Source organism: Schistocerca gregaria, chromosome 2, assembly GCF_023897955.1.
Source record: "Schistocerca gregaria isolate iqSchGreg1 chromosome 2, iqSchGreg1.2, whole genome shotgun sequence".
In the NCBI taxonomy this organism is placed as follows: Eukaryota; Metazoa; Arthropoda; class Insecta; order Orthoptera; family Acrididae; genus Schistocerca; species Schistocerca gregaria.
In genome coordinates this window covers 356753309-356773309 of record NC_064921.1, presented here as the reverse complement: position 1 = coordinate 356773309, position 20001 = coordinate 356753309, and the positions used below count along the sequence as shown (strand labels likewise).

Genomic DNA, 20001 nt, shown 5'->3' with positions numbered 1-20001 from the left:
TATCTTTTCCTTATCTCATAATTAACTCTATTTAAAAGAAACCTGAACACTTCTGGTGACATTCTAAGATAATGAAAAGAACTTCTTGCGTGTTCCATTATAAATTATTTCAACAAGATGCTGAGCAACTTAGCTGACGTCTTTTCTTCATCCAGTCCAGTTTTTATTATGCCACGATGTCATAAAACTGCCAAACTTTCATACAAGACTCAGGTACCCGCAAAACGACGAGACTGAAGTATATGCTGGTTCCGCTGTGTCTACAGTCATATATGAAACTATTTGCGTGCAACTCATTCCACGCAACGGGTGGCGCAACCCAATGTCGTCGTGTAAACTAGGCTGAAGTGCGCGCTACGCCTCCCACCTTTCCTTTGCTTTGTTTTCTCCTTTATTGCTCCTCTTTTGTTTCATTTCTTGGCACGCCCCCAGTGTCGCGGGCCTTGAGCCGCTACGGAAGTGTATCTCTATTGCACGCATCCGGGACAATAAAAAAATAATAAAACAAAGAAATTGATCGTTACTATTCTAGACCGTTTCTTTACATTTACTAACCTGACACAGCGGTCGTCATTGGTTATGGCATGCTAGTGACAGTTCGTAGATCTATCATTAGGCTCTCTAGGTGGTATAAAAAGTCATAGAGCACATAAAGAATGATTTCATTGATCACATAGTGATGTGTTTCCGAATTATTTCCATTTTCATGTGTCTAAAATAAAAATATAGCAAACACACTGTTATACAAAAATACATTACTTTTTAGATAGTAAAGCCAAAGAACATTAAATAAAAGTGTTAACTGTCCATTCCCACCTACCCAAGAGCAAAGGTAGCATAAGAACAAGAACTTTACCAGATGTGTTCGTAACATGAGATGTCAGACTACTAAGCGAGTACCCACGAAACCGGGACAGGAAGACAAAATTGCGACTATGTGCCAGCAGGATAATCATAGTGGGGCTGTGTCATACATTTATGATAATAAATTACATAAAATGGCAAAACGAAAAGTTATACATCAGTGCGCTAAAATACACTTATTCCCATGCGCACTGATGTATCGCATTTATTTTATCATTTTAAGTAATTTATTATCACAGTACTGTATATATGACACAGCGCCACTCTGTTTCCCTGCTGCTACATAGTGGCAATTTTGTCTTCCTATCCTGGTTTTGGGGAACACGCTTAGTAATCTGACATCTCATGTTACGCACACAACAGGTAACACACTTGTCCTTGTACTATCTTTGCTCTTTGGTAAATAGGAATGGACTGTTTCCACTATTATTTAATGATGTTTGGTTATTACTATGCAAAAAGGATTATAATGTGTTTTTGTATAAGAATTTGTCTGTTATATTTCTATTTTAGATTTCTGAAGATGGAAATAATTTCGAAACAAGTCATGCGCACTTCATGATCAGTAAAGTCATTCTTCGCCTGCTGTATGACTTCTTATACGACCCAGTCAGTTTAACGGCAGATCTACGCATAATGAATGTGTTAAGTTCAAATGGAGCGCTCTCCGAGGCAAGAACGCAACAAAGAAGCCCATGACGGTGGGTATGCGATATGAGTTGCAAAATATTTCTTTTAATAATCCACCAAAAGTATTCTGGAATAAAAGCGATAAACAAAATATTCTCAATGCACCTGACTCAAACACTGGAACTATCAACTCGTGGATGGACGCCTCCGAGAAGAGAAGTAAACAAAAACGAAGTAATTTAGTGAGTGGTTACGTTGTGTCACCGAGTAGCCAGCCAAACAGGTGCGTGTGTAGACGAAGGATGCAAGTTGCAGCCTTACCTCTTGTTGACAACCAGGTCACAGATATCGATGAAAGAGGGAATCGGTGGTATCTTTTGGTCTTTTTCTTTTCTTTTTCAAATCAAAGGTAGCATTATTCGTTGTAGGAAACCAGGGACTACAAACCTGAGTCACGATACTCCTTAGTGCGAGAGCAGTCTCTTAATCAATAAAAAAAGAAAATAAGCTTAGGATTTAACTGCCCGTCGACAACGGGATCATCAGAGACGGAGCGCAAGCTGAAATTTGGAAAGACTGGTGAAGGAAATCAAGTCTGCTCTTTCAAAGAAACCATCGCACTATTTGCCTTAAGCGCTTTCTAGACATCGCGGAAAACCTATATCTTTATGGTTGAACGCCGGTCTGTACTGTCGTCCTCCACAATGCAAGTGAGTGTGGTAACCACTGCACCACCCAGCTCGGTTTTCTTAACCAATGAGCTACCTCACTCGGTATTTCAGTAACTAAGTATAAACAGATTAACGTCTGTACGAAATTACTAGATGTTCCGCTGTTGCTGTAAGCTCATGTCAAAAATTATTTGTACACTGCGATTGGCCCGTTTATACACTAGATGTCATAGTTGCGGATTCGGAAGACGTGACAACAGAGTCAAGTGCTTGGACAGTGGGGCACCCAGCGACATCGCTGGGTACAGGAGAGGCACAGAGTCGTTTCTTCAGAGATGTCCCGGTTTCGCTTGCAGCATCACAATAGACGCATGCATCTGCAGAGCCGAGCACCTGCTGCCATCATAAGGGATGTCGTTAGGTACACAACGTAATCACCTGCGGTCGCATAGAGTCTAAACATTTCTGACGCAAGACCGCACATTCCCCGCGCCTACTTCGATACAGAACATGTTGGGCTGTTCACCTGGCGAGCACGTTCCCCAGGTGTCTGACCCAGTGAAGCATCAGGTCGTAGATTATAGAGACACAGACACGCTTCTACTCGCATCTACTGCAAGTGGCGAGCTTTACCATAGAGTTGTGGCAATGTGTAATGACGTACGCCTGTTTGTCATCCAACCTTAGTTCAGCTGAAGCTTCCGTCAGGTGCGCCCTAAAAAGGAACAAGTTCAGACGTGTGCACTGCTTGACTAATCCAACTTCACAAATAAATCTAAATTTTTGCCTTGCCTGAGTGTCAGATCTACACTAGCTTAAACCTCACCCCTCTGCAGGAAGTTACTAGGTGAGACATGCTTGTATATGTCTAGAGTGGGAAAATAGTCATTACTGTTCTTACGGGCTGTACTAATAGTTAGCGCGGCTAACGGAGTGTTAAAGTCCTGATGGCTTAGACTATTGCTGCAGTCACAGGTAGCAGGTCTGTCTTCTTAACTGTGTACCCTGTATACTCACTTCAAAATCACCTTCAAATTGAATCATTTATTCTTCTTGTTATACTGAATATTCAAAATAATTAAAATTTAGTTATTCGCTACCATTTCTGGTGTGGCAGTTTTAATGGACATAATTGTTTTAACAAAATGTAATTGTTAAGAATCATACAGACTTTACATCAAAGGTAATTCTTAACATATTCAAACCAACTGTGAATCCGGAAGTAAATAAGTTGACATGAAATTGGATTGTAAATTTAACAGGAACAGCACAAGAAAATTGATATCAATGAAACTATATGAGTTTTCTAAGTCTCAAACACCTGTGATGTATATGTGCAGACTGAAGCGACGAATGATAATTTGTCCCAAGGCCGAGATTCGAACGCAGATCTCCTGCTCAGACGTCAGATGCGCTGACCACTACGCCAATCGGGCACATTGTCTCTGCACAACAGAAAGTTGAGCAAAGCCGCTGCACCAGGTTGGTATAGTGGTTATCCCATCTGCGTAGCGAGCACTAGACCCGGGTTCGAATCCCCGCCTTGGTAAAAGTTTTCACTCGGCTCTTCCTTTTTACATATAAACATCGAAAACTGATATCTTGAAAGTTCCTAAGATTTCCCTAAAAGCATTTGATTCCCCTTAAAGCAGAAAATACAGTAAGACAACAAAACAAGTAACATAATGGCCAAATAAGTCTCGTGCATGAAAAAAGTATAGGGAGTGGTAGCCCTCTGTCTCCTGTCCATGAAGAAGTTTCCCGCTTGTACCTGAAGGCCGTGCTCCTGAAGATGTAGCGGCTGCGAAATTTCGCCCTTTATGAATTTCTAGAACGTTCCAGAACATTCGAAAGCGTTTCACAACATTCCAGAATGTTCGGAAATGTTCCACAACGATCCAGAATGTTCTTGAATTTTCATTCACAGTCTGGAACATTTGTGAAGATTCCAGAATGTTCGGGAACATTGTGGTACATTTCGGAATATAATGTTACTTAAAAACCGTCTTGATTGCAAATTTTTTATTCATATGACCGGTATCGGTTCATTCAGAACCATCTTTGGATCTGATATTTCAGTTACAGGAGTAACCCGTACAAATCCAGCAATTTTCACATGCTACGTCACATTTCAGAATACTCACGATTGTCGTGAAATGTTCTGGGACATTATGGACCACTCGAAGCTTTTTTTAAGTGTTCCTGGAATTTGCCACTGGCTGGGTAACCATTAGTAAGAATATATGACGCAAGTTCCGTCGTGTATTCGAACGTCAGTTTCTTATCAGTGATGAAGGTAGTGCAGTGAGTGAATAAAACAAACAGAGAAATGTGAGTAGTCTGATACAGTGACTGAATGTAAACAAAATAAAGTGTGAAAAGTGTGTATAGTGTACTTAGTGTATTCCTTAATGAAAAGTTGATTTGATTTATATTTTATACAATACCCAAAAGTAAAAGATGAGATATTGCCAGTTCTGAAACAAAACAGCGAAAACAAAAAGAACAGCGAAAAAACCAAACAGACGAAGAGGGCAAAGCACGCTGAAGTTCCCAAATAACGAGAATGAGCACCGTGAGAAGCAGAGAAACCGAAGAACAACGAAATGAACGCATTGAAGAATCAAGAAGTGAGAAAAAATTGTACAGTGGGCGAGTAAAAACAAACAGTAAAGTGTGAGAAGTCAAAGTAATACAGTGACAGAATATAAATCGAAAACAAAGTGTGAAAAGTGTATAAAGTGGACCTAGTTTATTTGTTGATAAAAAGGTTTGAGTAGTTAAACCTGCTGAGAAAACTCATTGACCAAATTTATCCAAACATTGTTCACAACTGCACCAATCCGGACGGACTATCTGAAAGAGGAATTTCGGCAACTAGAAATAATGTTCTGGACGATATCAATTTTAATATTAAAAAGAAATCGCGGTGACGAGAGAATATACAAATCGATCTACACGATGGTAAACGTTGGAGAAAGCGTGAACTTCCCTACAGAATCTCTAAACTCTTTGCAAGTACCAGTAATGCCATTACACTGCTTTCGATTTAGAACTGGATATCCGATCACACTACTCATAAATCTCAACTCACTAAAACTATGTAATGGAACAAGCATGATCCTCAAACAGCTATCGAATAACATTATCGAAGCCGAACTTATGTCTGAAAAGTACAAAGGACACACACGGTTTATCCCCAGAATACCACTGATCTCTACTGAACGGCTATTCCAATCTGAAAGACCACAATTTCCAGTCGAATTAGCCTACAGTTTTACAATTAACAAAGCCCAAGGACAAACTTTAAAATACCGCGGCATCAATCTCAAAGATTCCTGCTTCTCTCCCGATTAGCTATACGTAGCTGTCTCTTGAGTAGGAAATTCGAGGAATTTTAACATATATACACCGGAAAACAAAATGAAAAATGTAGTTTATAAACAATTATTGTAAATAGTTATGATATGTTTTCAATAAAAAAATTTCAGGTCCTATACTTCAACAAGTACTGTAAACCGAATATGTTTTCATTAAAAAAAAAAATTCCCCTTGTACGTTAAAGTTTATTCTTTTCTTCCGACTACCACACAATCTCTTATCAGTTCCCTGAGCAAAGCCGGTACGCCAGCTAGTGTTCAACAGAATAGAAATGTAGCGTGTTCCGTGCCTGTGTGCCGACTAGTCTATACCACAGAGTCTCCTCTTTTCCTTGTGAAAGAAGTATTTCACTACTGCCGCCTAGAGAAAGGCATGCCGTGTGCACATGTTGGCAATATTCACGCGCACATACCGAGTTTCTCGTCTCCGTTGAAGAGGTTGTCGAAGTGCACCGTCCCGCTCTCCGCCCGGATGATCCACTTGAATGCGTCGGCGTGCAGGTACTCCTTGCCGTCTCGCTGCACGCGGCTCATTGGCACGTCAGCAATTGTGCGCACCTCGTCTGTAAGACACAGTAGTCACAAGTTAACAACAGACGCAGCTATACCAGAAATCCGTCTCCACACTAGCCTGTTACTTGCATCATAATTATCCAAAGCGATGACAAGTACTGTGTGCTCAGATCACAAACGCTTATTACGGGTTCTTTGTAAGTGGCTTAAACTTTTTTCTTAGTTTGCAATAGTCGTTATTAGCCTCCCCCAGAAGCTATTCTGCAATATGACAGATGTTCGAATAGTAAGTGACACCCAGTAGTAGGGCACTGAATAACAGCGTATCAACGATTCAAAGTTCGACAAACCAACGGATTGAAGGAAATAGCTTCCCTAAACGGAAGAAAATATTTTATCGGGATAGGAGGCGATCATGGATCATATTAAATTATGACTTTTCCGATCAGTCCACTGATATTGTCACCAAAATTGTTTTCATTTAGATGTGAACATGTCTCCCATCTAGTGTATTAACAGGGTATACGGTTTGTCAGAATGTCTACACGTTGTAAAGAGCAACTGCATTAGAGACGCCTGCCCAGCAGCGTCTGAATGAAATTAGATTAGATTAATACTATTTCCATGGATCATGAATATGATATTTCGTAATGATGTGGAATGAGTCAAATTAAGTTAGTTTAACAACATAATTAAGTCAATATAACAACTTTTTTATTTAATTTTTTTATTTATAATTTTTTTTCTTTTTTTCTTAATTTATATCTAAAAATTCCTCTATGGAGTAGAAGGAGTGGTCATTCAGAAATTCTTTTAATTTCTTCTTAAATACTTGTTGGTTATCTGTCAGACGTTTGATACTATTTGGTAAGTGACCAAAGACTTTAGTGGCAGTATAATTCACCCCGTTCTGTGCGTAAGTTAGTTTTAATCTTGAATAGTGAAGATCATTCTTCTCCTAATATTGTGGTTATGCACACTGCTGTTACTTTTGAATTGGGTTTGGTTGTTAACAACAAATTTCATAAGAGACTATATATACTGAGAAGCTACTGTGGATATACCTAGATCCTTAAATATGTGTCTGCAGGATCATCTTGGGTGGACTCCAGCTATTATTCTGATTACACGCTTTTGTGCAATAAAAACTTTATTCCTCAGTTATGAATTACCACAAAATATGATGCAATATGCAAGCAATGAGTGAAAATAGGCGTAATAAGCTAATTTACTAATATGTTTATCAACAAAATTTGCAATTACCCTTATTGCATACACAGCTGAACTCAAACGTTTCAGCAGATCATCAATGTGTTTCTTCCAATTTAATCTCTCATCAATGGCCACACCTAAAAATTTTGAATATTCTACCTTAGCTATATGCTTCTGATTAAGGTCTATATTTATTAATTGTGTCATAACATTTACTGTGTGGAACTGTATGTACTGCGTCTTATCAAGATTCAGTGAGAGTCAATTTACAAGGAACCACTTAGTAATTTTCTGAAAGCAATTATTGACAATTTCATCAGTTAATTCTTGTTTGTCATGTGTGATTACTATACTTGTATCATCAGCAAAGAGAACTAACTTTGCCTCTTCATGAATGTAGAATGGCAAACCATTAATATATATTAAGAAAACAAAGGACCCAAGACTGACCCTTGTGGAACCCCATTCTTGATAGTTCCCCAGTTCGAGGAATGTGCTGATCTTTGCATATTATGAGAACTGCATATTTCAACTTTCAGCACTCTTCCAGTTAGATACGAATTGAACCATTTGTGCACTGTCCCATTCATGCCACATTACTTGAGCTTCTCTAGCAGAACTTCATGATTTACACAATCAAAAGCCTTTGAGAGATCACAAAAAATCCCAATGGGTGGTGTTCGGTTATTCAGATCATTCAAAATTTGGTTGGTGAAAGCATATATGACTTTTCTGTTGAAAAACCTTTCTGGAAACCAAACTGACATTTTGTTAGTACTTCATTTTTGCAGATATGTGAAGCTACTCTTGAATACATTACTTTCTCAAAAATTTTGGATAAAGCTGTTAGAAAGGAGACTGGATGGTAATTGTTGATATCAGATCTATCCCTTTTTTTACACAAAGGTATAACAATAGCATATTTCAGTCTATCAGGGAAAATTCCCTGTTCCAGAGAGCTATTACACAGATGGCTCAGAATCTTTCTTATCTGTTGAGAACAAGCTTTTAGTATTTTGCTGTAAATGCCATCAATTCCCTGTGAGTTTTTGCTTTTAAGCAAGTTTATTGTTTTCCTAATTTCAGAGGGAGAAGTGTGTGAGATTTCAATTGTATCAAATTGCATAGGTATGGCCTCTTCCATTAACTGCCTAGCATCTTCTAATGAACACCTTGATCCTACTATATCCACAACATTTAGAAAATGATTATTAAAAATATTTTTCAACTTCTGGTTTTTGTTCGTAAAGTTTTCATTCAATTTGATGGTAATACTGTCTTCCTGTGCTCTTGGTTGACCCTTTTCTCTTTTAATAATATTCCAAATTGTTTTAAATTTATTATCAGAGTTGCTCATTTCAGGCATGATACACATACTTCTGAATTTTTAATAACTTTTTTTTAATATAGCACAGTAGTTTTTATAATGTTTGTTAGTTTCTGGGTCACTACCCTTTCTTGCTGTCACATACATTTCACTTTTCTAATTAAAATATATTTTTATACCCTTAGTAAGCTATGGTTTGTTAGATGGTTTCTTACAAGTACATTTAACTATTTTCTTGGGGAAGCAGTTTTCAAATGCATTTACAAAAGTGTCATGAAATAAATTATATTTTAAATTGGCATCAGGTTCATGGTACACCTCATCCCAGTCTAACTGCTGTACGCCTTCCCTGAAATTTGCAATTGTCAAATCGTTGACTGAACGTACTACTTTGGAGGACTGTTTAGTATTGATGAATGGAGCTATGTCACATATTGTAACTAGCTGTGCACTATGATCAGAAAGACCATTCTCAACAGGCTGAGCATTTATCTGGTTAAACTTATCTTGGTCTAGAAAGAAGTTATCAATCAGTGAGCTGCTATCCTTTACCACCCATTCAGGAAAATCAATAATGGGTGTCAAATTGAAAGAACCGAGTAATACTTCATGGTCATTTTTCCTGTTAGCCTCTTTCAGAGAATCTACATTGAAGTCCCCACAAATAATAATTTGCTTCCCCCCTGTCTGACAGATAGCACAACAAGGAGTCCAAATTTTTCAGGAATAGATGAAAATTTCCCAATGGGGACCTATATACAGTTACAATTATAAATGTGCCTTTATTGAACTTAAGCTCACAGGCACATGCTTCTACATGTTTCTCTACACAAAATGTTTTTGTTTCTATACTTTTTGCACAATGATAACTTTTGACATATATGGCAACTCCTCCTTTCTCCATATTTTCTCTAATTACATGTGCAAAGAGCTTATATCCACTTACATTTACCTTATCCAGTAACAATGTGATGCTCAGACAGGCATAGTATATCTATTTCATCCTCAGCTTCTAAATCTTCTAAACAAACCAGAAGCTCATCTATTTTATTCTTTAAACTCCCAATATTTTGATGAAATATACTTACATTATTTTTAATTATAGTTTTATGAGAACCTTTCCTTATTCTAACATTTGCAGTACTCTCCTGTCTGAGTTTCTCATTGTGGTTAGGCCTAGTTCCTATACCACTGGTCACATGGGGTTCAGAGAGGCAGATTATGTCAACTGGGTTGGGTGACTTTAATTCATCAATGCAATTACCTAGGACTGAGATACAACTTGGTGGAGATAAAATTTCTGGTGATTGGTGAAAATTTGTAATTGGCAGCTGTGATTGGTGATACAATGTGCTAGAATTGTGCTGTTTAATTTCTTTCCTAAACTGAAGATTTGTTTCAATCCTGACCTCTCGTAGAACTTGACATCTTTCTGTCTTACCTATCCTAAAAAAGGTGCTGCTCCAACACCTGTAGCCACTGGTATTTCACCATTCATGGCAGTGCCTCCCGCCATTAAATTACCTGCTATTACCCCAGCCAGTTTACCCTTCCCTTTCCTATTGAGATGTAGGCCATGCCTGGTATAGTCCCACCTACTGAGAGAATTAACAGGCACCACACCAACATGAGCCCTGTAACTGACCCAAGCAGCTGATCCAACTCCAAATTAACTCTCCCAACAGAAGAGTTCAAATGATGCCGGTCATGGCGTCTCAGGTCAGATACAAATTCAACATTGGTGTGTCTCGATTCCGACGCAATCTTTACCAGGTCACACTCTATACTGTACCCAGGATCTCTGTCGATACTGTTCCCTGGCCCTCCCACAATAACCACGGTGTCTTCCCCGGTAAATCCTTTACAGAGTCAACCTAAATCCTCTGTCACCTGATCCAGAATAGCAACTGGTTTGAAAAAATTTGTGACCTGGTATTCTGGTCCTAATTCCTCATGCGGAAGTTGGCCTACACCTCTGGTATGAGAACTGCCTAACAACAAAACTTTCTTCCTTTTCGATGACTTTCCTACATTCTTTTTCAATTTCCTATTGAAAGTTTGTTGTGTCCTGTCTACACCTACCTCTGCTCGAGGCTCATCAGTTTCTAATTGAAGCAACAGGTCAAACTTATTTTGGACATTCACCACAAAAGTGTCAGACTTAGCTCTAGGCCTGTTCCTTCTGTTACCTGTTGCCACTTCCCGCCTCTCTTTGCCCTTCTCCCTCCTTAACCTGTCCAGATCTTCCCTAGCCTGATCTAGCTTAGCGTGTAGGGCAGCAATTTTCCTCTCCTGTTCCACTATCTTCCTATCTCTGCTGCAAATCCTACATAACCACTGTTGACCCTGATCCACTTTCCCGGCACCCACGCCACTACAGTCCCCCCAATGAAAAAAACTAATGCATCCATCACACCAAACCCCGGAACTAACAATTCTACGGCAAGTCAGGCACTTCTCACTCATGGCAAAAATAATACTTTAGCTAGAATAAATCAATTAAATTACCGAAAATCAAAAAATACGTTACAAGAATTAAGCCTATTCACAAATGTATATAAGCAAGTTTCTGATTTAAAAATCCTGTTTGAGCCTGATGACGGTGTTGACACGCTATGGTACAGACACCGTCAGACACAGAAACAGTTCGGGAACTGTTTATTTATTTATTTGCTGCCATTTTTATTGTCACAATTGCTCTGCCACTTCGTGACTAAGGCATGCCACCGTTTTCACAATATAAAGTACATGTACTTTAAATGAATCTAATTTGATTTCCTAGTGCTCTAACAACGTTATGGTTTTATATAATTGTAAAATTAAAAAGGAAAAGGAAATGCTTACAATAAACATTTTTTTATATTAAGAATACAGGGAAAAGTTGAGATTTGTAGATTGCCACAGATGAAGCTGTTCAGCAAGAAATGCGTCAGGAAAATATTGAGCCTCTCCTTCCTGAGCGGTCACCGCCGGAGCTACCACAATTACTCGCTGTGTTCTACACGACAGTTGTCGTATGCGTCTCATAAACAGCCTCACGGCCATAGATTTTTTTCAGGCCACACTAACTTGACTCCAGAGCGATATCATGTCCTCTTGCAATGCTGAAAGTGCAGGAGCCCGTTAATGGTCACAAAAAAAGAAAAACGAACGCAAATACCAGTTAGTAAGTTCCAAAATTAATGCACAATACTAGTTAGTAAGTTCCTGTAGTGGTCGTAGATACAAAGCCCGACCGCAGACATAACAAACCACGCAAACGCTCCATAACTGGCAACATCCAAAGCTTTTCGGTTCCCTTGCTTACAGTCGCTCTTATCTCGAACAATTCAAGTTACACGCCCGGATTGTTTAGTGTGGCTGAGCACCATTGAAGCGCTTCTAGCTTTCTCGCTGATTCTGCAAGAGCAATCTGGGTCATACTGGATCCCTGTGAAGGTCTTGTGGATGGATTGCCTATGTTTACAAAGTTAGTGTCCTCGCTGTTAAATGGAAGTGCGATAACGTGGCTTCAATATTGGAAATTCGTGTCATTTTTTTCTAAAACTTTAATTGTAATTATAGCAAGTGCACAGAAAGGGACTGGTTAAACAGGCACTAAATGTGCATGATTTTATATTGCTGAGTCATTAATAGACGACCTTTTACACATTTTCGCAATACGAGCACGCCGTTTCTGAGTTTAGTCACGCAGAATGGTTGCGTAAACAACTGGGTACGGAAGAGCTAAGGAATAAAGAGGTGTACTTGAAGCTCTCTGAGGGTATGGATGCTGTCGTAACGAGTAGGTCAGTAAATACTTTAGTTGAAGAGGAATAGACATCTCTGAAAAGGGCGATCACAAAAATTGCAATGAAAACGTAGGACAAAGAAGTTAACTGCGCAGAAACCAAGGGTAACAGGAGAAATACTTCAAATGATCGAAGAAAGAAGGAAGTGCAAAAATGTTCATTGAAATTCAGGGATACAGACATACCAGTCACTTAGTAGTAAAATAAATAGGAAGTACAGACGCTAAGGCGAAATCGCTCCATGATAAATGTGAAGACATTGAAAACAAATGTTTGTCGAAAGAGTGACTCAGCATACAGGAAAATCAAAACAACCTTCGGTGAATTTAAATGCAAGGAGGAGAACATTAAAAGTGCAACTGGAAATCCACTGTTAAATACAAAGGGGAGAGGGTACAGCTGCAAAGAGTACACCGAAGGCCTCTATGGGGTCGAGGATCTGTCTGATGACTTAATAAAAGAAGAAACATCAGACTACAGGGATGAGATAGGGGATCCAGACTTAGAATCAGAATTTAAAAGAGCTTGGAACGAATTAAGGTCAAATAACACAAAAGGAATGGATAACATTCCATTGAATTTATAAAATTATTCGGGGAAGTGGCAACAAAACATCAATTCACATTGGTGTATAGAACGTAAGAGACCATCAGACCTTCGGAAAAACGTCATCCACACAGTTCCGAAGATAGCAAGAGCCTACAAGCACGCGAGTTACCTCACAATCAGCTTAACAGCTGGTGAATCCAAATTTCTTACAAGAATAATATATAGTAGAATGCAAAAGAAAAATGAGAGTCTATTAGACGACGACTAGTTTTACTTTACGAAAGGTAAAGACATCAAGGAGGCAGTTCCAACCTTCCGGTTGATAATGGAAGCAACACTGAAGAAAAATCAAAACACGTTTATAAGATATCTCGACACTGAAAATAAGTTCGACAATGTAGAATGATGGAAGGTGTTCGAAAATCTAATAAAAGTAGGGTAAGGTATGGGGAAAGATGGGTAATATGTAATATGTACAAGAAACAAGAGGGAACGGTAAGACTGGAAGAACAAGAACACTGCACCCGGAGTAAAAAGAGTGTAAGACAGGGATGCAGTCTGTTACCCCTACTGTTCAATCTATACATCGAAGAATAATGTCTGAAATAAAGGAAAGGTTAAACAGCCTGGTTAAAATTAAGGGTGAAATTGACGATGAAATAGGTATTCTCAGCGAAAGTGCAGAAGAATTACAGGAACTGTTCTCTGGATCGAACTGTCTGCTGAGCACGAAATATGGATTGAGAGTGAATCGAAGAAAGACGAATGTAATGAGATTTAGCAGAAATTAGAACGCCGAGCAACTTAACATACGAACTGATGATCACGAAGTAGGTGAAGTTAAGAAATTCTGCTACCTAGGCAGCGAAATAACGAGTGATGGACGGAGCAAGGAGGACATCAAAAGCAGACTAGCAATGGCGAAAAGGGCATTTCGGGCCAAGTGAAGTCTCCCAGTATAAAACATAGCCCTTCATTTGATGAAGAAATTTCTGAGAATGTACTTTTGGAGCACAGCATTATTTGCATGTGAAACATGGACTACTGGAAAACCGGAACACAAAAGGCTTGAAGATTAGAGACATGGTGCTACAGAAGAATGTTGAAGATTAAGTCGATTGATAAGGTAAGGAATGAGACGAGGATATAAATATGTGGAAAACTCTGATAAGAAAAGGGACAAGATGGTAGGAAATCTATTAAGACGTCAGAGAATATCACTAGAGTGAACTGTAAAGGCTAAAAACGGCAGAGAAAGACAGAGACCGGGATACATCTCTGAGATGAAAGAGTTGACACAGGAGAGGAAATCGTGGCGGGCCGCATCAAATCACCCAGAAGACTGATTTTTCAAAAATAGCGTTGGGACTTGTAGGGAAGCAGCCTACTCACGCCGTATGAAATTCACATCAGTCTTTCCATTGTGTGCCAGCCAGTCCACTGTAACTATCTCTGACGTCATAAATGTTGCGCAATCCTTTAAAATGAAGTAAATAACTTGAAAAGTTTCTAGCATGTCAGGAGTAATACTAAATCAGTATGTGTTAAATATCCGTTCAATAACTTTAACCATTTTCGAAATTTGGATGTTTTTCTGTAAAAATCATTGGCGCAACAGAAAAAAAGCTACAACTTAAAAATTTATATTTAGATTCCTTTTGCATAATAATTTTAGTAGAAACAGTATTCTGGATCTCATAAATTAAAATTTTAGTTGAAATTCATGATTTTCTGTTTTTGTCATAAAAATTAAGGAAGCAAGATAGATTAAGTAGGCAAATAAATAAAGCTAGGATGTTTAAATTTAAGTAGAAGGGAGATTCTCTGTAATCATAAAGATGTGAGAAATTTCAACTCAATAACTATAAAACTATAACGATAACGTGTCTCCAGAGGTCAAGTTCAGAGCTCGTCTCCGGCGTATAGTGTAATTAAATTAATTCTCTCGCCCAAAACATTGGACTTAGCCACGTCAGACTTTTATTATGATTACTTACCTGTGTGCTGATTGCACATTTAAATTTAGAGCTTCATTGGCTATCAGCAAAGGAAGCAATTATTTATTTGATAACTTAAAGTGGTGCATTACTAGCCCAGCGGCTAGTCGGGACAGCAGATTTAATCAGGCGTTCCCTTAGCCGTCCGCACCGCGGCTTTATATATAAGAACGGTGCGTGAGAAAGAAAGGCCCCAGTTATCTCCAGACGCTGAGCAGCACACCACCAGTGCCGGGAGTCGAGTAGCGTCGCGTCGCGTCGGTATCGTTGCTAGAAACAGCCTCGGATACCGTAATAAGTTACTCTGGATACGCGTAACCATGAAATCGTTTTAAAGTGAAGTGTTAATTCTGGGATGATTTTGATAATCTATCTTCAGTTCGCGTATGTCGTATTTTCACGTGCCGCCGCGGGTCAGACTTTCTACCATTATTTAGCGTGGCGTTTGATGAACATTATCATCAAATTATGGCGAGTATTCACTTAAACATTTAATTTGAACAGTTATAGTTGAATCAGCGCATTAGACTCTGAACTGCTCTGGTAGTTGGATTGTGTGGATTCTTTTTGGTCAGTGACTTTCAGAATATAGTGAACCTTTTAGAGTGAATCGTTTTTGATTGTGAATCCCAGACAATCTCCTAATTCCTCAGAGCTATAAGCTGTAGCTACAAATGCATTTCTCAGTTGAAGTGGGCACTAGGAATTGTAATTACAGGCTTCACGTTTTGCTAATCACTTTCTGGTAGCCAATATTGTAGTTAGAGAGCCAGTGTTGGGAACGGTAAACAACAGCATAAAATAAATCATAGGAATATTTCATTAACAAATAAATTCCCCCCGCCGCCCCAAATATGGTGCATCGGCCGGGAAAGACATTTCTACATTATAAAACATTTTAATAACAACAAAATTTCCACCCGCCGCCCCACAGACTGAATTAGAGACATTCATATTTTGGTAATGTTAAGTATCATGGAATATACGGGGTTTGTAACAGCAGTACTGTTACGCCCTTAGTTTGCCGTGCCCACTAGTAGAAAATGACTGCAGAACTCTATAAACTGTACTTGAGTACTTTAGGTATCAAAATACACGCAAGTGTGTTCGAAACTTGTAGACCATCATTTAGCATTCCCTTCTACAGTGCAGTGTGGTGAAATTGCAGGTGATGTATGGACGAGGCGTGGTATGAGGCTGAAATGAGATGGAATGCAGAGGTGAGTAACTGTGACAAACCCATCCTTCCGACACTGTGTACATCCGCGCACTTTATCTACGAGGGTTGTAGCTTTAATTGTGGTGACTGTTTATTTACAACTAATACAAATAGATATCTGTTTCAAAGTTTTACGATCTTTCAGAGAAGTAACCTGTAATTTGTCTAACGCGTTGCCAGCGATGTAGAGGTCGTGATAGCCTTATTAGCGCCAGTTGTGTTGGCAGTTCGGCTGGAAGTGTCTATTGCCCGATGAATTTCCGTAACAGTTCTGAAGCGAATGTTATGAAGGGCTTCTTTAAATTTAACTATAAAGTTCAAATCACAACGACTTGAGTCCGTGGAGTGTGATAAGTGGCACAACATTTCCCAGGTAAACGATGGAATAAATCAGTCACAACTTAAGCGGTCAGCGCCTGAGCATTGTCCTGCAAAATGAGGAGCGGGTCCTGCAAAAGTGTACGCGCCTCTTTCTCTGAGCTGGTGGCAGGCCGTGTGCCAAACATGAACAGCTTCGAGAAAGGAACGGTGACAATTTTTGTAGGACTCGCCCATCAATTTGCAGCCCAATGATCTGGCACAGATGGGGCAAATTGTGACTGGTTTGCTCGATCGATGGGGTTGGGAAGTGGTGTTGAACCTCTCACCACACTCCCTGGCTACGTGTAATGCTAGTCGCAACACTGAAGGACAGTAGAACATAAAAAAATGTATCTGTTCAGTGTAAGTTTTAAACAAATAGCTGCCGCTAATTAAGTTGAGACCCACGTATAATGCAACCCTCATGAGATTTAGGAACGCCATACAACAGCCAAAAACTATTCTATGTCATAACAGCAAGGATGTGAAACGGCCTACGAAGCGCATCTGTAGGCGAGAAGGGCACTTATACTCTGTTATCAAGTAGAATGGTGGTTCTGGACTTACTCATATCTTTAAACGAGCGTTCAACAGCTTGTAACTAGAATCATTACTGCGATCGATCTTTTTCGTTCTTCGAGTAACCACTGACAATGATTTGGAAACTGTGCTAATGTGTGTGTATGTGTCACGTGACACGCAGCGACTGAAAGTACCAGTTAAGAGGCGAAGGGCGAAGGCTTCTCTATGCGTTACCGAGAAAGTGCTTTCGTATGTTAACGTTACTGATCAATTGTTGTGTGTGGTATCGACTGTGCCCTGTCAGTTCACTGTTAGAATACACGTCAGCTACCGGTAATTCTTCTCATCGCACGTAACTGCTACGCAACTAATTCTGACGGTGGCGAAATATCCGGATTCTAAGACCACATGGTAGACACTTCACACGACATCACGTGAAAACATCAATGCTTGTACGACTTCGGAGATCCTCACACGCCCGGCACATTAGATCGGAACGCGATCTCCTCTCATACGGCAGGTGTTCCCCTTACTGCTCTCGAATGCCAGGCTAATGGTAACGACACATTTGCCACCTTTCTAGTCCAGTGACTCGCCAAACTAATTCATTCTGTATGACATACTGTCTACGACACCAGGAATCTCTGACTCAATTACGTGTGTATGATATTCCGACAAGTAGAATTATTATTCTGTTTTCGTTCTGTTTTTTTTTTCAGTAAATACTAGTAACCCGCCACAAATGAATCTTTGAAGAATCAACCTCCCATGTGTGAAACGTTCCCGAACTACAGTATGTGATCAAAAGTATCTGACACCCACAAAATCATACTTTTTGATGTTAGGTGCATTGTGCCGACACCTACTGCCAGGTACTCTACATCCGCGCCCTCAGCAGTCATTAGAGATTGTGAGAGAGCAGAATGGGACGTTCCACAGAACTCACGGACTTCGAGCGTTGTCAGGTGATTGGGTGTCACTTGTGTAATACGTCCGTACTCGAGATTTCCACACTTCTCAACATTCCTAGCTCCACTGTTTCCTATGGGTAGTGAAATGGAAACGTGAAGGGATACATACAGCATAAAGGTGCACAGACCGACCTCTTCTGTTGACTGACAGAGACCGCCGACGGTTGAAGAGGGTCTCATTGTGTAATAGGCAGACATCTATCCAGACCATCACACAGGAATTCCAAACTGCGTCAGGATCCACTGCAGGTACCATCACATTTAATCTAGGTATGAGAAAACGTGGAAAGCGTGGAATGTCAGATCCCTTAATCGGGCAGGTAGGTTAGAAAATTTAAAAAGTGAAATGGATAGGTTAAAGTTAGATATAGTGGGAATTAGTGAAGTTCGGTGGCAGGAGGAACAAGACTTCTGGTCAGGTAACTACAGGGTTATAAACACAAAATCAAATAGGGGTAATGCAGGAGTAGGTTTAATAATGAATAGGAAAATAGGAATGCGGGTAAGCTACTACAAACAGCATAGTGAACGCATTATTGTGGCCAAGATAGATACGAAGCCCACACCTACTACAGTAGTACAAGTTTATATGCCAACTAGCTCTGCAGATGATGAAGAAATTGAAGAAATGTACGATGAAATAAAAGAAATTGTTCAGATAGTGAAGGGAGACGAAAATTTAATAGTAATGGGTGACTGGAATTCGGCAGTAGGAAAAGGGAGAGAAGGAAACATAGTAGGTGAATATGGATTGGGGCTAAGAAATGAAAGAGGAAGCCGCCTAGTAGAATTTTGCACAGAGCACAACTTAATCATAGCTAACACTTGGTTTAAGAATCATGAAGGAAGGTTGTATACGTGGAAGAACCCTGGAGATACTAAAAGGTATCAAATAGATTATATAATGGTAAGACAGAGATTTAGGAACCAGGTTTTAAGTAGTAAGACATTTCCAGGGGCAGATGTGGACTCGGACCACAATCTATTGGTTATGACCTGTAGATTAAAACTGAAGAAACTGCAAAAATGTGGGAAATTAAGGAGATGGGACCTGGATAAACTGAAAGAACCAGAGGTTGTACAGAGTTTCAGGGAGAGCATAAGGGGTCAATTGACAGGAATAGGGGAAAGAAATACCGTAGAAGAAGAATGGGTAGCTCTGAGGGATGAAGCAGTGAAGGCAGCAGAGGATAAAGTAGGTAAAAAGACGAGGGCTGCTAGAAATCCTTGGGTAACAGAAGAAATATTGAATTTAATTGATGAAAGGAGAAAATATAAAAATGCAGTAAATGAAGCAGGCAAAAAGGAATACAGACGTCTCAAAAATGAGATCGACAGGAAGTGCAAAATGGCTAAACAGGGATGGCTAGAGGACAAATGTAAGAATGTAGAAGCTTATCTCACTAGGGGTAAGATAGATACTGCCTACAGGAAAATTAAAGAGACCTTTGGAGAGAAGAGAACCACGTGTATGAATATCAAGAGCTCAGATGGCAACCCAGTTCTAAGCAAAGAAGGGAAGGCAGAAAGGTGGAAGGAGTATATAGAAGGTTTATACAAGGGTGATGTACTTGAGGACAATATTATGGAAATGGAAGAGGATGTAGATGAAGACGAAATGGGAGATACGATACTGCGTGAAGAGTTTGACAGAGCACTGAAAGACCTGAGTCGAAACAAGGCCCCCGGAGTAGACAACATTCCATTAGAACTATTGACGGCCTTGGGAGAGCCAGTCATGACAAAACTCTACCAGCTGGTGAGCAAGATGTATGAGACAGGCGAAATACCCTCAGACTTCAAGAAGAATATAATAATTCCAATCCCAAAGAAAGCAGGTGCTGACAGATGTGAAAATTACTGAACTATCAGTTTAATAAGTCACAGCTGCAAAATACTAACGCGAATTCTTTACAGACGAATGGAAAAACTGGCAGATGCGGACCTCGGGGAGGATCAGTTTGGATTCCGTCGAAATGTTGGAACACGTGAGGC

The 20001-nt window shown here is 39.6% G+C and overlaps 1 protein-coding gene across 1 annotated transcript in view; it reads right to left on the bottom strand.

Annotated features, from left to right (window-relative positions):
• The window catches only part of LOC126337056 (protein takeout-like), a 98007-nt gene that overhangs the window by 5321 nt on the left and 72685 nt on the right, over positions 1 to 20001 (bottom strand). The window contains exon 6 of the mRNA XM_050001384.1: positions 5959 to 6108. Coding sequence (XP_049857341.1) covers positions 5959 to 6108 — 150 coding nt within the window. The remainder of the gene's footprint in view (positions 1 to 5958; positions 6109 to 20001) is intronic.